The 15055-nt window shown below is 45.4% G+C and overlaps 2 protein-coding genes, 1 long non-coding RNA gene and 1 pseudogene across 6 annotated transcripts; 1 reads left to right on the top strand and 3 right to left on the bottom strand.

The window, feature by feature from the left end:
• Window positions 1-818: 818 nt before the first annotated feature.
• On the bottom strand, window positions 819-4459 carry LOC109939976 (uncharacterized). The gene is made up of 2 exons (XR_002262475.3): window positions 2754-4459; window positions 819-1026 (listed from the first exon to the last, which is right to left on the bottom strand). It is a non-coding gene; the product is annotated as an uncharacterized lncRNA (long non-coding RNA).
• A 2207-nt stretch (window positions 4460-6666) lies between these two features.
• Window positions 6667-8681, top strand: LOC111589328 (uncharacterized). Its single transcript, XM_023300163.2, has 2 exons — window positions 6667-7393; window positions 8206-8681. Exon 1 carries the CDS (start codon window positions 6830-6832, stop codon window positions 7310-7312), a length of 483 nt encoding a protein of 160 aa, XP_023155931.2. The 5' UTR covers window positions 6667-6829; the 3' UTR covers window positions 7313-7393; window positions 8206-8681.
• Window positions 7365-9812, bottom strand: LOC100383738 (V-type proton ATPase subunit E-like pseudogene; annotated as a pseudogene). Its single transcript, NR_159474.1, has 3 exons — window positions 9317-9812; window positions 8865-9004; window positions 7365-8423 (listed from the first exon to the last, which is right to left on the bottom strand). The product of NR_159474.1 is annotated as a V-type proton ATPase subunit E-like pseudogene (transcript).
• Window positions 9813-10836: 1024 nt separating this feature from the next.
• On the bottom strand, window positions 10837-14089 carry LOC100274314 (uncharacterized). 3 transcript variants are annotated; one of them, XR_004858149.1, is made up of 6 exons: window positions 13525-14089; window positions 13269-13443; window positions 12017-12196; window positions 11693-11822; window positions 11534-11605; window positions 10837-11430 (listed from the first exon to the last, which is right to left on the bottom strand). XR_004858149.1 is itself a non-coding variant. In NM_001148677.2 (6 exons), the coding sequence occupies exons 1-3, from the start codon at window positions 13909-13911 to the stop codon at window positions 12189-12191; spliced, it is 570 nt and encodes a 189-aa protein (NP_001142149.1). In that variant the 5' UTR covers window positions 13912-13985; the 3' UTR covers window positions 10932-11430; window positions 11534-11605; window positions 11693-11822; window positions 12080-12188. The 3 variants fall into 3 exon arrangements, 2 of the variants coding, with proteins under 2 accessions (NP_001142149.1, NP_001170621.1); NM_001148677.2 differs by having other exon boundaries at window positions 10932-11430; window positions 12080-12196; window positions 13525-13985; NM_001177150.2 differs by lacking the exon at window positions 12017-12196 and having other exon boundaries at window positions 10973-11430; window positions 13525-14085.
• Window positions 14090-15055: the final 966 nt, after the last annotated feature.

Genomic DNA, 15055 nt, shown 5'->3' on the forward strand with positions numbered 1-15055 from the left:
GAAGTTCGGCGATCCGAATCGATTAATACCCAGCTGGGGATCTCCAACCACACGACATATGTAGCACTTAACCCTTGCATATGTCAACTCGCCCACGGGTTTCTCAAGACCAGAACGGGTTCACGCGACCCGAGAGCACAGCACTCCACCGTCCAGCCATTGGCCTGGTTGGTACACGTTACTCTCGCCATGGTGCCCGCCATGTTTCCGAGAGTACAGCACCCCACCTTCCAGCCGTTGGCCTGGTTGGTACACGTTACTCTCGCCATGGTGCCCGCCATGTTTCCGAGAGTACAGCACCCCACCTTCCAGTCTCCTGCCACGGAGGGTACAAGCTACTCTCGCCATCTCTCCACTCCCAGTGCGTGCGAGCTGTTCTGGTATTGGTCCGACCGAGGCTAAGCTTACCCATGATGAGGCATGTGGCCAGTTAAAGGGTCCTAGATCAGCAGGCCAACAATCGGAACGGTCCTTAATCGACACAGACGGGCGACCTTTCCTGCTCAACGTCTGGTCTCATTTTAGTTAAATCATTTCCCAATCCTTGGTACCTGACAGAGGTACTTTTTCTGGATGTTGAATCCATCATGGCCATATGGATTCACCATCCCAATTTCTTTTTCACAAAAATTTCCCATATCCCGTGTAACACATCATCTTTATTAAAAAGAACAACTTTTTAATTATCTAAGCAGGACTAAGCATCTTTAGTTCTCTTTTATAAAAAGGAATCAAGGAATAGTAATCAAATTCCAAGGAATGGTAATGCATCAACTGTTTATTCACATAACTCCTATCACCTAATGCAACATATAAGTGATAAAAGTTTTATAACAACAAGGGGGTGGCAAATGCACCGGGGCTTGCCTGGGATAAACACTAAGTCAGTGTTGTTAGATGATACTCGCTTGGCGAGCACCTCCCATTCCAGCACGATCAGATCATTTAGCTTTGGGTTCATTCATCAGTCCCATCTTGAGATTATTCCAGTTGTTGTCCTCCACATTACGTGATCAATGAACGTACCTATGTGATATGCAAGATGCACATGAATGAGCACGAGTATGAATAGCACGAGCTAGATAATGCTACTCGAAGTAGATTAAGCACTTAAAGCAAGACATTTCAACTTTACTTAGATGCTTTTGACTTTACACAAACATGACCTTTAAGTCAAATGGACCAAAACCAAACATCTAGTAACATGTTTTACTTGGGTTCTATATTCTCCTAGGATTAAGCATTCATCGAAAAACTAATAACCTTAGGTTCGTCACTAACAGACACCTAGAATAAAATATGGATAGAAGCAATCTATTGACTTTCTAAACCACCATGTCCAAATGACTTGAATCATACAATAGCTAAGACATCACAATTGTGAGTTAGTAGGCAAAGCATCCATCACATACATATTCACTCAAACAACTAAATCATCACAGTAACCTCGACACCACTTCCCTGCAAAATATTCAAAATACTAACTTAGCACTCTACACATAATTGGCATTTCAACCTAAACTCCTCATGCACATCTAGTATCCACACAAAAGAAACTCCAAGTAATCATTATAATACTTACTGATTTTGGACAGCAAAACAGCAGCTATTCGTTTACCTCATAACTCACAAAATATCCATCCAAAAATAGTAACCTAGGACTTTTTGGAAAGCTTATAAAGTCCTCTACAATTTTGGTATTATCATCACAATGAGATTCGACATTTAGAAATGTCAAACAGTACTAAACACCATTTCTGTCCAGATTTGGACAGAATTCGACTACTTACTTCAAAAATCCATAACTGGAGTTTCAGGCATCCAAATCAGATGATCCTAGACTTTTTAGAAAGCTAGTAGAATTGTCTATAATTCATTTATAAACATCCCAGGTTAATTCAATATATATCAAGGTCAGAAAACCTGAGAAAGGCTCTGCTGTCCAAATTGGGACAGATTCAGAGATCCTAACTCAAACAGCTGTAACTTAATTTATAGATCACCAAAAAGGGTGATCCAAAATTTGTTGGAAAGCTTAAGAAAAGTACTACAATTCCTTTATAATTACTAAGGGCTGATTTTCAGTTTAGCTTAGCCAAACAGTCCAATTTTCGAAACATGTACAGAATTTGGACAGATTCAGAAACTGGACTTGGGAAAATCATAACTTCTAAACTGCTAAGCCTATGGTCATGAAATTTGTACACAAGCAAGATAAAGAAGTGAGCTACAACTTTCCTATATAACATGTCTACAGAAAACATGGTTTACTTTGTCAAATTAGTTGCGCAATTAAAACTGTACCTATAGCTCTAAACAGCAATATATTCAATTTAGCTCCTATTTGGCTTCTACAAGTGTCATGTGCTTAGTACTTCAAATACTACTAACACCTTATCTTAAAGTAGACTTAAAAACCACCTACTTAATCACATAGATAGATTGGTATACTTTATAACCATACACACAATCACTTCGTATGAGTTTGTATCTTCAACCTAAAGTTCATATTGCAAATGAAGAACTACTATAATGACACTATGCATATACATCCATTCAACCGGAATTCGGTTAATAAATATCAAGTAACATGACCACTAAAACATAGAACTATCTCCAACATATGTTGATACTAATACATACTCATGAAAATAATTTCATTCACATACACAAATCAATTTAATAGCACAAGCCTTATACATCCACACAAACTAATCATTCATCCGACTAATGAAAACAATGGATCGACTTACCATGACTAAACTCGACTCGACTCCGCGAGATCGACAACCACATCCGGTTGAGGCGATTCACCAAGCACTTGGCAAGCGCCTCGCTATAGCTTTCTTCTCATCTAAATTTCCTAGGATTTACCTCCACCACAAACACACAAACATATACAGTAAATAATCAAATATAGGAATTGGTGGGGAATAAACATAGCGCAAGCAGCTGGTCTCACCGGGGTTGCAAAGGTTCGACGTGCTGCTGCGATTGTAAAAAACCTAGGGGAGGGGCAGATGCTTGGGCTTTCATCCATGGAGAACAAAAGGAGTGGGCTGCTGCTATTGGCGTCCATGGAAGAAGACTCAACCACCAGGAATAGGAAGGGGCAGCAGCCAGAGGATGAGGGTGAGGGGAGATAGGAACGGGTGGCCCGACGGTGTCCATGGCTGGGGGCAGGGCGAGCAGGAATGCAGGGGCAGCGAGTAAAGGGGCTGGCATCCAGGGCACCATGGAAAAACTCGGCTAGGGCTTGAGGGAGGAGGGCAGAGAGCTGCTGGCGAGCTGGACTGAGGGCAGGCGCTAAAACTTGTGCTCGCAGAGGTGATGAGGGATGGAGATAAGGCCGACAGGCAACATGGAGACGTGCGTCCAGCTCTTGAAAAGATAATGCCGACAACGGATAAACTAGAAGCTAGAAACGATGGGGATAAGTCTAGAGGAAGATAAGGACGTGTGGGAGTAAGACATGCCGCTTCAGGGATTTTGGCCACGTAATAGTAATGCTGGCGGTGGATGAAATTTCCAAGGAAATCAAGGAACATACGAGAGACACTTTCTGGGAGCCATTTTTTTTACGTAGGATGAGGATTAGTTGGAGATGGACACTTAGAGGTAAGAAAATTCAGATTTTCCTTCTCCAATCTTTAACCAATAGAATACCCCAAATAAGTAAAAATCTGGGATTTGAATCCGAGCGAGATGCAAACAGACCCATCAAAACAATATCAATTTTAATGTTTTTAGACTACGCTAACACTGGTAGGTATTTTTAGGATCAGACAAATTTCCACAGTTGTAGACAGTGGAACCGATTAATTACGAATACTCAGTTCGGTTTTAATTATCGTGGTCCAATTAAATCTCGCATCAACGCCCTTGTCGCCGAGCTTCTAATAAAATTTACTCGGGTCAAAATTCACAAGAGTGGGTCGAGATTCCAAATTAATGTTCCCCTTATCCATAAATTTTTAAACAGACACAACACTCGACATTTCGCAAAATAAATACGCGAGATCGATATGACATCGAACTTGTGATCCTTTCAAAAGCGACGACACGCATCGTTTACGTGGGCGAGAGGCTGTGCGCTGTCCAGACACCGGTTAACGCTCGCCACACGTCACAATGCCAGGCCGCAGAGGGACGCGCACGACACAGGCGCGAGGGAATTAAAAAAAATGGATTCTACAGAACCAGATCTGATTTCAAAGGTTAGAGTTTGGGCAAGACGTCGATGGCTCAACCCAAACGATATTGGATCTGATGTTTCGGAAGATTACTTAAGTCTGAATTTTTGCAAACTAAATTAGGACAATTTAAACATATGGAGACAAACACGATATCAAAATCGTGATAGACAAAGATGATTAAAAATTTAGTGACATTTACATTCACCGCTATCACGTGTTAACGTCCGCACTCGTGGTCGAGAAGACGACAAACACCTGGGGTGTTACATGATGGATCACCAGAAGGGAGCGAACTACATTTGTTTGCCACTCATCTATTGATTGAGAAGAAGTATAGAGATGTTTTTGCAACCTTGCAGACAAAAGAAGGAAGAATCGCTTGGCTTCGCAATGCTTACGAGATAGATATTAAAAAGAGCACTTAGCTGTTGGACGTCCGACAACACAGGCCTATATGTTCACTATTATCGTTGTTTATGTGTTTTTATCAGTCATGTCGTTTTATTGTTGTGAGGAATAAACTTGTCGTGCGCTTAATTTTCCCTGTTTTCCAGATATTTGAGTTAAACTTCTATTTGAATAATCCGAGTTGTCAGGGTGTGAACTATGTTAATCTGTGAACTTTCTGTATTCCGGTCAGAACTGAATATATGTGGCTTGTAAACTGTGGTTGTACAGTTTTTAGTGACTTACAAACTCTGGTTACATATGAATGTGTCTCTGTTCTCTGTGTGCATGCAGATGTCTGACCCTGCTGCAGACACATATGTTAGCGAATTGGATGACACAGATGCAGAATTGGTCGTTGCTATATGTGCTGTAAACGTTTGGGGCAGGACTATGAGTCAGGTTCCTAGAAGAGCATTAGTTGAAACTGGTATTCAATGGGTGGAGAGAACATTGCAGAATAGTAACGACTGCTTCGATATGTTTCGCATGCGACGAACTGTTTTTAGACGATTGCATGACACATTGGTGGACAATTATGGTCTACTTTCAAGCCGGGGTGTTAGTACTACGGAAGCACTTGACATTTTCTTGTGGGCATGTGGGGGTCCACAGTCATTTAGACAGTTAAGGAATAAGTTTGGTCAACTCAACTAATTATTGTATAATGACCTTTTCTTCATTACGGGTTTCATTGGATCGATTTTCGAACACAATCTGCAATTTTAGAATCTGATTATCCAAACACATAGATTCTCACGAACAGCTTTTCTGTACAGCTGGCGAACCAAACACCTAAATTCTACCCACCAGCTTTTCCCAACAGCCAGCTTTTCTCCACAGACAGTTTTTTAGAAAAGCTTGTCAGAAAAAAGCCGAACCAAACACGCCCCATATATGCTGACTGTCATAGATTCTTTCTTAAGCTTAGGTTGATCTGCTCTAACCGGACTATGTTCTTGCGTTAAGGAGTAATAGACATATATCTAGTGTGTACATTGAGTGTGGGAAGAGATAATGAAAAGACAGGAAATCGTACCTTCGGGACCAAGATGAACATTACTACATTAGTCGTGGTCACACACGGTGTCGACGTCATGTCGTCATCTCTAGAATTCGAGTGCCTCCTTTGTACTGAGCCTTCCTCATCCTTGTGTGTTTGGACCGTGAACAGGGACCAAAGATTTCACGCATTCATGAATGCCACTTAAATTCTGGACCAAAATATTTGTCTTCCAATCCTGTGTTTCATGCCAGAACTGAACACATAGGAGTTTGTTACTATTTTTGTGACAGAAAAGATTACAAAGAAGTTCATTGAAATCGATTTTGTATCCACTAGTAGGTGGCTTCACCAAAGCTCTTCCGGTCGATTTGCTAGAAAACTTAGAATATAATTTTAACTTCGAAAGTTGTGATTGAGAGGGCTGTAAAGATATCTGTATAGGCCAATCCCGTTCTGGTAAGACAAGTTTTCTAGTGGATTGAGGCGTAGATGAAATTTTGTAACAATTTGTATCAACTTTAGGAGCTTTCCTCAGTTGTATGCTTAATAACATAAAAAGTTAAACCCTGCATATAAAATACAGAAATTATCTTAGAAAAGCGTTTACTTTACTTAGATGGTCCATTCTCAGCGCTCTAATGTGTTCACTCCAAAAGTTAGCAGAAGCAATGGAGGTCGCCATCCGGCCATGGCCATAGCTAATTAGCTTGGAACACTGAACTTTCGGAGTCATTTGAAGTGCTCCTTTTCCGGCTGGACGTGGGTGCTCACTAATTGAGGCCACCTTTTCTCTGTTTGGTCAAAATCTAAAAGGGCCACAGCATAGTGTAGCACTTCGAGGAGATATTATCCAGACAATTACAAAAGAGCATCGTCGTAGTCTTCGGTGAAGCTGCACCTCGCACGCGCGACTGCCAGTAGCTGCAGAAGAAGCTCTGGAGCTCTAGCATCCCGCGCCGCCAGATCTTTGTAGGAAGAATATGCTGTGATCGTCTGACGTGACGCTGCTTTTTGGCCTCTTGCGCTGGAGAGACGTGAGGCCGATACGCGGACAACGCAAAGGCCACTGTACGTGTCGTTCGTTACCCGCCGAAACGGTACCCTCCTCCTCCAACCCACACCCAATCCGCTCCAGCCTCCAGCTCACCGTTCACCGCCCGCCCACCGCCACGCGCGCGACATGAAGGGCGCTGCAGGGTCGCGCTCGCGCGAGCCCGGGGACGTCGACGTGGAGCTGCTCAAGGCGGTGGCGCAGGCGTGGTACGCGCAGTCGGGCAACCCGCGGCCGTCGTTGCGGGCCTCGGGGACGGGCGCGGACGACGACGTCGCCGGCGCCGGCGCGCGAGGCCGCGCGGGCGCCGCGCCGCGCCGCCCGTCTCGGTTCAAGCTAGAGGCCATGGCGGCGGCCGCGGCATCGGACGCCGCCCGGGCCCGCGAGAGCTCGTGGGACTTCGCGCAGTCGCTGTTGGACACGTACGAGCTCGTCGCCGTGGCGCGGAGGCTCGAGTCCGTCCTCGACGTCGCCGGCCACGACGCCGCCGCCGCCGCGCCGCAGGAGGGCGGCGCGCGGGGAGCGGGGACGCGGCGCAGGGAGAGCGCCCGCAGCCTGAGGAACCTGTTGCTTCGCTCCACGTCAAGGAGGTTCCAGGAACCAAGCAGCTAGCGTGCTCTCACCTCTCAGTCACTGTATATGGCTAAATGTTATCATGAGATTTAAGAGAAAAAAAACTTCGCAGTTCACAAGGTTATTTTTTTTCTTTCTCCCACACCTAAATTTCTAAACCTTTTGACTAACAAAGCGTGCATATGTCCATACATTTGTTGCCCACTATAGTACTGTAGAGTGGACTGTTGTAGATAACTTTGAGGCTCAACTCAAATAAAATTGAATCTTCTCGTCTCTTCACTGTCTATCATTGTACTGTACTCCACTCCATCTGGGTGGATCTATATACCAAACTCCACTACCCTTCCCTCCTCCCTCCATTGTCACCAAAGCCAACCGATTGGAGCTTGTATGCTACACTAGAAAAAGTAGCGCCCTATCGGGCGCTGTATCACATATATATATATAGTATGCTGAGTATTCAACTTATACTGAGAAAGAGTGAGTAATACAATGATCGATAGATACATAAGCTCACAATCTCAGTCATGGTAGATGCAACCTGATGACAACACTCAACTATTGTCTGCTTATTCACCTGTCATCCAGTGTAGTGAGGTTCTAGGTAGCATCAGCATGCCCATAATTGTAGGTCACAGAAGCCAATTGCGTCATCATCATCTGATTTCATCACAAGGCTTGACCACGGTGGAATCCAGCTAGCAAGTTATTGGCATCAAGAAGAAAATGTAAATAGCAGTTCTAACTCAATTTCTTATTCCCATTCTTGTGACTTGTTTCTGTTTTACCTATGTCACACTTCATAGCTACTATTGTCTACGGGCCATTATGGATATTTCCCCACTTTAGCATATGCCGGTGACCATACTATTTTTCTTTTGTGTAAAAAATATCAATTCACTGATATTACTGTGTGTGGTCTTATGCAGTGATTACTCAATGCAGCTCAATGCTTCTAGAATTAAAGTCCTTCAAGCTCAGGATGATTTGGTAACAGATATGTTGAAGTCAGCAAGCAAAGAGCTACTGCGCATAAGTAGAGATCACCTCACTTACAAGAAGCTTCTCAAGACACTTATTGTTCAGGTAAGCAGAACATAGTTTGCATTCTTCTCTGCGAATATGAAGCGTGAACTTGGTGCAGCTCCTGCAAGCAATAGCTCGTTTTAACTGAACGCAGAGAACAAATGTTGCAAGAAAAACAGGTTCTTTCTGTTGTGCTGTGTATTCCATTTTGAGCTCATTTCGTGGTAGCTATGGACTGACAGTCTGTTAGAGTTCTCATTGCTGGAGATAACACCAATCCAACCAAGTTGAATATTGCTGAAAATTGGCTGTTTTGGCTAGATATTTCAGATGATATAAGACTATTCAGTTTTCCATAAAAAAAGTTGATGGTTCTGTTCCTCACCCTGAAGAATGACATGCTTGAGTTTGGGTAAATATTCAAGTCATGGCTTTTTTTAATCATGCTTTTGGTGCAACTTTTTTATTGGACTTGTAAAGTAATTGTAGCGGTTCACACTGGATTTGGTATATGCATTCAATATACATGAGTAGAGTGTCTTGGATATGGCTTCACACTAACCTCTATTCCATTCTTCAGTAATTTGAGCATCAGTTAACACAAATTTTTATCTGAACAGAGTTTGCTGCGCCTGAAAGAACCAGCTGTGCTTCTGCGCTGCAGGAAGGAGGATCTCCAACTTGTTGATTTAGTTTTGGAGTCTGCAAGGAATGAGTATGCAAATAAAGCAAGGAACCAGAACAACAAAAACACGCTATTCGTGCCTATTACCTAAACACCATTTCGGGACCATTCTATGCACAAATGGAACATCACGATGCTTCAAAATCTACAACTATGCAGGCAGAAACACTTGTAATCACTCTCTTCATCTTTACACCAGCAACGTTCAATGCAGGATGATGCACAACATGGGCATGGGGGAAGAGGAGCGAATGGGCACTAACTTGGATGGCCTCCCACATGGTGTATCTGTAGGGTGGATGAGGATGACCATGATCCCCCGCACAAACCTGTAGTCCACGAGCTCGGTAGTGGAGATCGCGTGTGTGTACCAGGCGTTGAAATCTACGAACTGTGGCAACACCTACCCCTCCATGTCCCCGTGGCGGGTCTCCGCGGCCACCGGCACTGTCTCGCACGCTCCACGGAGTCGCGCTGGCAAGAGGATGGCGAGCTCGAGCGGAGTGACACAGAGGAGACCACGACGAGGAGGAAGCAATGGAGGGAAAGCTCTGAGCTGGTGACGGTGGTGGCAAAAACGTGGTGACAACAGGGGTACCAGATCTAGGCAGCAGAAGCGAGCGTATTTCAGAGCAGGAATTTCAGCGGGGGAGGAGGTCGGAGAGTCAAAGGCGATGGCCATGGCTGGGCGGGGGAGAGGGAGGGAGGTGGGCAGGTGCGCTAGCGTAAGCCACTGGGGGGAGGCGTTGGCCATGGCGCGAGGGATCTGGGATGGGAGGGAGATGGGTGGGTGGCAGGTGCCCTAGCATCCGAGAAGCCGTTGTCATCGGGGGGCGATGAAGGATCGATCTGACAATGGGGAGGGGGTCTGCGATGGTAGGGTCGGCGGGTGTGCGACGGCCGACGCAAGATCGTCATGGCGGCGGGGGAGCAGGTCTAGGATGGGAGGGATGGAGGTGGGTGCGCGTCTACGCGAGGGACTGTGACGACTGTCGAAGCCTGTATTCCGAGTCCGAGCAGAACAACACACGTGTTGAAGACAGATGGGTTGTGAGCCCGCCAAGCGCGGGGAGGCCTCCAAACCGCGTCGGGTTTTAATACTTTAGATTGTCACCACAGGCAGCTCAGCTTTGTGTCCTCCATTCTCACGCTATCTCGTTCTGGCAGTGACAGTCACGTCGCCACTCCACCACCCAACTAGTTATCCACCGCCACCAGTGGTAGAAGGAACCGCTCTGCCTCATCACACCACTATCTTGATTCTAGTTGACCGCCTCCACCACCTTGGAACTTCTAGGTTTTTTGGAGATAGGTATGCCTCTTCCATGTTCCATGTACTTAAACCATAATACCATCTAGGTTTGTTTCAGGGTTAGGAGTCCCAAGTTGAAAAGCACGTTGCACACCCCCGGTGTTGTATAGTCGTGCAACTTGTGGGCACACATCCCGTGTTTTTCGTCCTCGTATTTAAACTTTACAGTACAATATATAATACAAAATAATATTTTACACGACATTATGGATAAACTATTGTAGACGGTCTAAGGCTATCTTCAACAAATCCCATATCCAATCTCTTATCGCATACTTTATTTCAAACTTCACTATGCAGACAATGACATCTACAGTTCCGTGTCCCATATTTTACACGAACCATTGGAGTCAGTCTAAGAAGGTGAGATTAAAAATAAGTTATGAAATCGTGCCTTGCTTTTCATAGCGTCGAGAACAACACGGTGCTAGAACTCGGCCAGAAATGCCAACGATAGTCCTTATGTTCTGATGAAACGCCTCCCCCGATTGTGTGGTGCGTTTTCAGAGATGACAGGAAGTCCGATTGGAGTCGAGAAATACAACAGCCTCCATTTGAAACATAGATAGAATACACTGTTGGCATGTCCTGTGAAATCCAGAGAACTAACAGCCATTACATACATGATCAGTGTTTCCAAGGAGCAGACATGCACTTATATGAACGACTCACTAGTCACCACCAATACAGCAGTACTTGATAAATACCATCTGCGGCTGGAACTTCACAATTACTCCCTCCGTTCTTTTTTATTTGTCGCCGTTTAGTTAAAAAATGAACTAGCTGACGACAAATATTCGAGAACGAAGGTAGTACACAAGATGACAGTTGATGGCTTATCACTAGCAAAAAAAATCCCCTAGTTTTCTAGGTACAGCAGCAGCAAACAACACTTGTGTACAAACACATATTCTCACCTTTCCTACTCTCCCCAATCCAGATTACAAGACCTGTTGACTATTATGAGCCTCCCCGAGTGGTGATACATTTAGAGCTGCTGCCCTTCTCCTGGTTAGTGGCCCAGGGCTAGAAAATGCCGCTGGATCTCTTGTTGGAGTGGACGCGGCCTTCCTTCTCGTCGTTGATCCTGGAGTACGTGAGGCAGTAGATGCTCTCCCTGACGCCTTCTTCCTGCCGAGGAAAAAGTTCCCATTGAAAGCATTACGTGGAGTGCAACATGCAAGGGGCAAACGAAAAGGTAAAATAAGGATTTGGGAGCCACAATTGCTCAAACCTCTTTCGTTCATTAGAGGCTTGTGATGCAACAATATTGGGGCCTGAAAGGTTAGTTACTCTTTTCATCATCCTGCATATTAGTGAGCAGTGTAACAAATAAAAAAAATGTGAGCAATATTACCAGTTGTTGCAGTAAGGGGCAAATTTTTTAGATTACCTGCTCTCAGTGAGATTGTGAGGAAGGTCATGACCCATTGTTTGTTTCTTGGCACTATTTTTTATCATTTCAGCAGCTGCTGAAGACAGTCCAGAAGCTACTTGGCGCCCACTCTGTCCATCCAAGTTACCTACATAGAGAGCAAGACAAATTTAATAATGGAAAAAGAAGTAGCAGTAACTATCACAACAAAAATACTCCCCTCGTTCCGAATTATAAGTCATTCTAGCTTTTCTAGATACATTTTTTTCGCAATGTGTCTAGATATATGCTATCTAGATGCATAACAAAAAATATGTACCTAGAAAAGGTAGAATGACTTACAATTTGACAGGGGGGTGTAGTGGTCACTATTGCATAGTGAGCAAACACAAGGCCGACGTTCACCACGAAGTTTCTTTGCATGAATTTTCCAATCATGATCCTTGTCAAAAGTCTCGGCTTGTGGTAAAGGCCGAGCATGGATAGGAATCATTAGGAGAGGTGTTTTGGTCTTTTATGGTCCTATGTAAAGGGAAGGGATTAGTGAAAATAGGAAAGGAAAGAAAATGAGAAGAACACCTCAAAATAAAACAATTCACATGCACAGGGTTAGATTTTCAAAGGCTTGCGAATTGAGTACAAATGTTGACAGGCACGCCATATCGAAATTTCTCGTTGTCAACATACCAGAAATATAGCTAGTGGTAGCTTGCCGAGCAATAGTATTTGGACTACTTTGGGAAGTCCATTTTCCCAAGGGATTTTTATTTTCCCAAGTGAAAATGAACTAATTTCCCTTGGGAAAATGGAAATCCATTGGAAAAATGGGGCTCCCAAACTAGCTCTTAGTATGCATATTTCCAGACATTTCAGGCTCCAATCGCAAAACAAGGGGAAATAGAGACTAGCAAAGGTTTAAAAATGGTAAACCCTCATAGACCTTTGGGTGGTATTTAAATGAATAAGCACTTTGAGTGGTGAAGTTCCAGCTGGGTGTTTTTTCTGAGGTAAAACCGAATTTTCCTATTTTTGAAGTGCATAAGAGCATCTCCAAGAAACTCTTCATTTTTTGCTCTCTATTTGACTCTATTGATCTTTTCATAAAGATTACATTCTATATGTAGCATCTCACTCCAACAGACTATCTATCTAGTTTGACTAGTGAGGTGGCTAACCAAATTTGGCTAGTGAGGGAGCTAATTTGGAAAGTCGGATAGCGTGGCGAGTTAGATAAATAGTCTATTGTAGAGTTATTTTGGTGTTGACTAACCAAATTTGACTTGACGAGCCATTTGGCTAGTTTGTTGGAGACACTCTAAGTTCTCAAAGTCACAGGTTGTTACTCCAGGGCCTTCATGGAATTTTCAGTTCGTCCACGACCAAAGAGCAGCTGAGCAGACAGATCTTAGACACAACAAAGATGGCAAAACCTCAATGCCCAATGCATGTGATACCAGGAAAAGGAAACTGTGCAAATGCAAAAGGCTAAAAATTTCCCAATCTAACAACAATTCAGTTGTAATACCGCCAGTGAACCTTTACTAGAGAGTCACTAGTCGTATTCCAAAAGTGCCTAATTAGTATAAAGTAGTACCATGGGCCTTTTCATCAGGGCTGCACAGCGCCGTTACCAGATCCGCTGGGTTGCCACCCCACAACGGCAGCGCAACCATAGAAGCAACGATGGCAGACTCTCCTGCGTCGCAAATGGCGTTGGCCTCGTCGCACCACTGGTGCACCTTCTTCATCAGCTCCGCCTGAATGTCAACCTGCACAGACACCCGTGGCAGAGGGAAATTGCTAATCTTATCCGAAGTAGGAGATAGAAGGAGGGGCTGAGCAGCACCTACCTGTGCGAGGAGCTCGTCAAGAACGGAGGTCGGGGAGGAGGAGGAGGAGGCAGCGACTGAATGAGATGAGGCGGGAGGGGCTTGGGATGGTGGAGCCGGTGGCTGGGGAGCGGAAAGCGGGGCGAAGAGTTCGGAGGCGAGGGCCTCCCAGCGGGAGAGGTCGCGGAGGCGCTTGGCGCGGAGGCGGAGGAGCGCGCGGCAGCGGCGGCGCAGGCCGGCGGCCTTGGGGTCGGTGCCCGCCGCCGACTGGGTGGTGGAGGGTGCGGCCTCGTGGTAGAGCCCTCTGGGAACCTTGTAGACAAAGCCCTCGTCGTTGCGAATCTCGTAGTCCTGCTCGACGTCTCCCCCGCCGCCGAGAGCGCCCGCGGCTTCTGAAGATGCGGGCATGAGAGGGGGTGCAAGGAGAGTACTCGGTGCAAGGAGGAGAGTGCCTCGGCGGCCGTGGGGATCTGGCGGTCCACGGGCGCACGAGGGGCTGAAGGTGTTGGGGATTTGGGGTTTCAAAATTGGGCCTGGCCGGGTGGGCGGGGAGGGCAGGGAGCGCGCGGCTGCACGAAAATGTCCCGGTCCGCTAGGCTGACGATGACATTGACGAGTAGTTAATCCGCAGGATCGTTTGCGTTCGTGTGGGACCGAGATGGCTTAACCTCGCCTTCTATGCTTTTGATGCAAAACTTACCTTCAGCAGGATTCCGGCAGAACCACGGAAATGCAAAACTTGGTTAATCTCCGAATAAACGTTTGCTTTTGATGCCAAGGTCCCATAATCTGGACCCAAAGAGGAAAGCAACCCTATCGTCTTAAAAGTCCAATACAGTTTGATGAATGGCTGATGATTAGAGGCTTAGAGCTTCGGAAAGGACCGCCAAAAATTATCTTCAGCAGTTTACTAATCCTCATCCTTATATTCCAACTCTACTATGGGAACAGTTCAGTATTGTCGGTGTTTCGAACTTTACTCCGACAAGTAAATTTGTTGTGTGCTCTGAGATCCAAATAGTGTGTGGAGTGGACGCAATATTTATACTGGTTCGGACAGAACGTCACTATTTACAGTTATTGGCAGCTTACGCGACCGACTTCAGTGATGATCAAAGCTCATATTAGGAGTTACAAGCGGGCGAGAGAGGGATGAGAGGCTCCCAAGTCTCTTTATCGTGGTGGGTGTGGTTTAGAGAGTGGAGCCTTAGCTAAGTCTTCGCTTCGCGGCGATCGACGAGGCTCCGACCTCTGTGTCCTCGTCGTTGCATCCTCCTTCTGTTCGTTGATCTTTCTGGACGTCTTCTCGTTTGGGGTCCATCCTTGTGTTCGTCCGTGTCTTGGGGATCCATAAGTCTACTAGCCAAAGTATGAGAGTCCAACCCCCATTTTTGGGCTGGCCTCCTCCTTTTATAGGCCAAAGAGGAGGTCTACTAGCGGTGGCTTCCTTAAGAAGGAGCCACCGGACGATGCTAAAACCAAGCATCCTACCATGGGGTAAAGCCACGCGTGCTGTGGGCCTCGAGGTCGCCTGACTGTGTCGTATTCTTTA

This window comes from Zea mays, chromosome 5 (genome assembly GCF_902167145.1).
Source record: "Zea mays cultivar B73 chromosome 5, Zm-B73-REFERENCE-NAM-5.0, whole genome shotgun sequence".
Taxonomy (NCBI): Eukaryota; Viridiplantae; Streptophyta; class Magnoliopsida; order Poales; family Poaceae; genus Zea; species Zea mays.

What these genes read in the sequence shown, in the direction of transcription:
- LOC111589328 (XM_023300163.2), top strand. Translation starts at nt 6,830, where the DNA reads ATGAAGGGCGCTGCAGGGTCGCGCTCGCGCGAGCCCGGGGACGTCGAC.
- LOC100274314 (NM_001177150.2), bottom strand. Translation starts at nt 13,911, where the DNA reads ATGCCCGCATCTTCAGAAGCCGCGGGCGCTCTCGGCGGCGGGGGAGAC. An exon ending in TTGACGAGCTCCTCGCACAG is followed by an intron (nt 13,444 to 13,524) that starts GTAGGTGCTGCT and finishes GTGTCTGTGCAG; the next exon opens with GTTGACATTCAGGCGGAGCT. An exon ending in CCCTGATGAAAAGGCCCATG is followed by an intron (nt 11,823 to 13,268) that starts GTACTACTTTAT and finishes CTCTCTATGTAG; the next exon opens with GTAACTTGGATGGACAGAGT.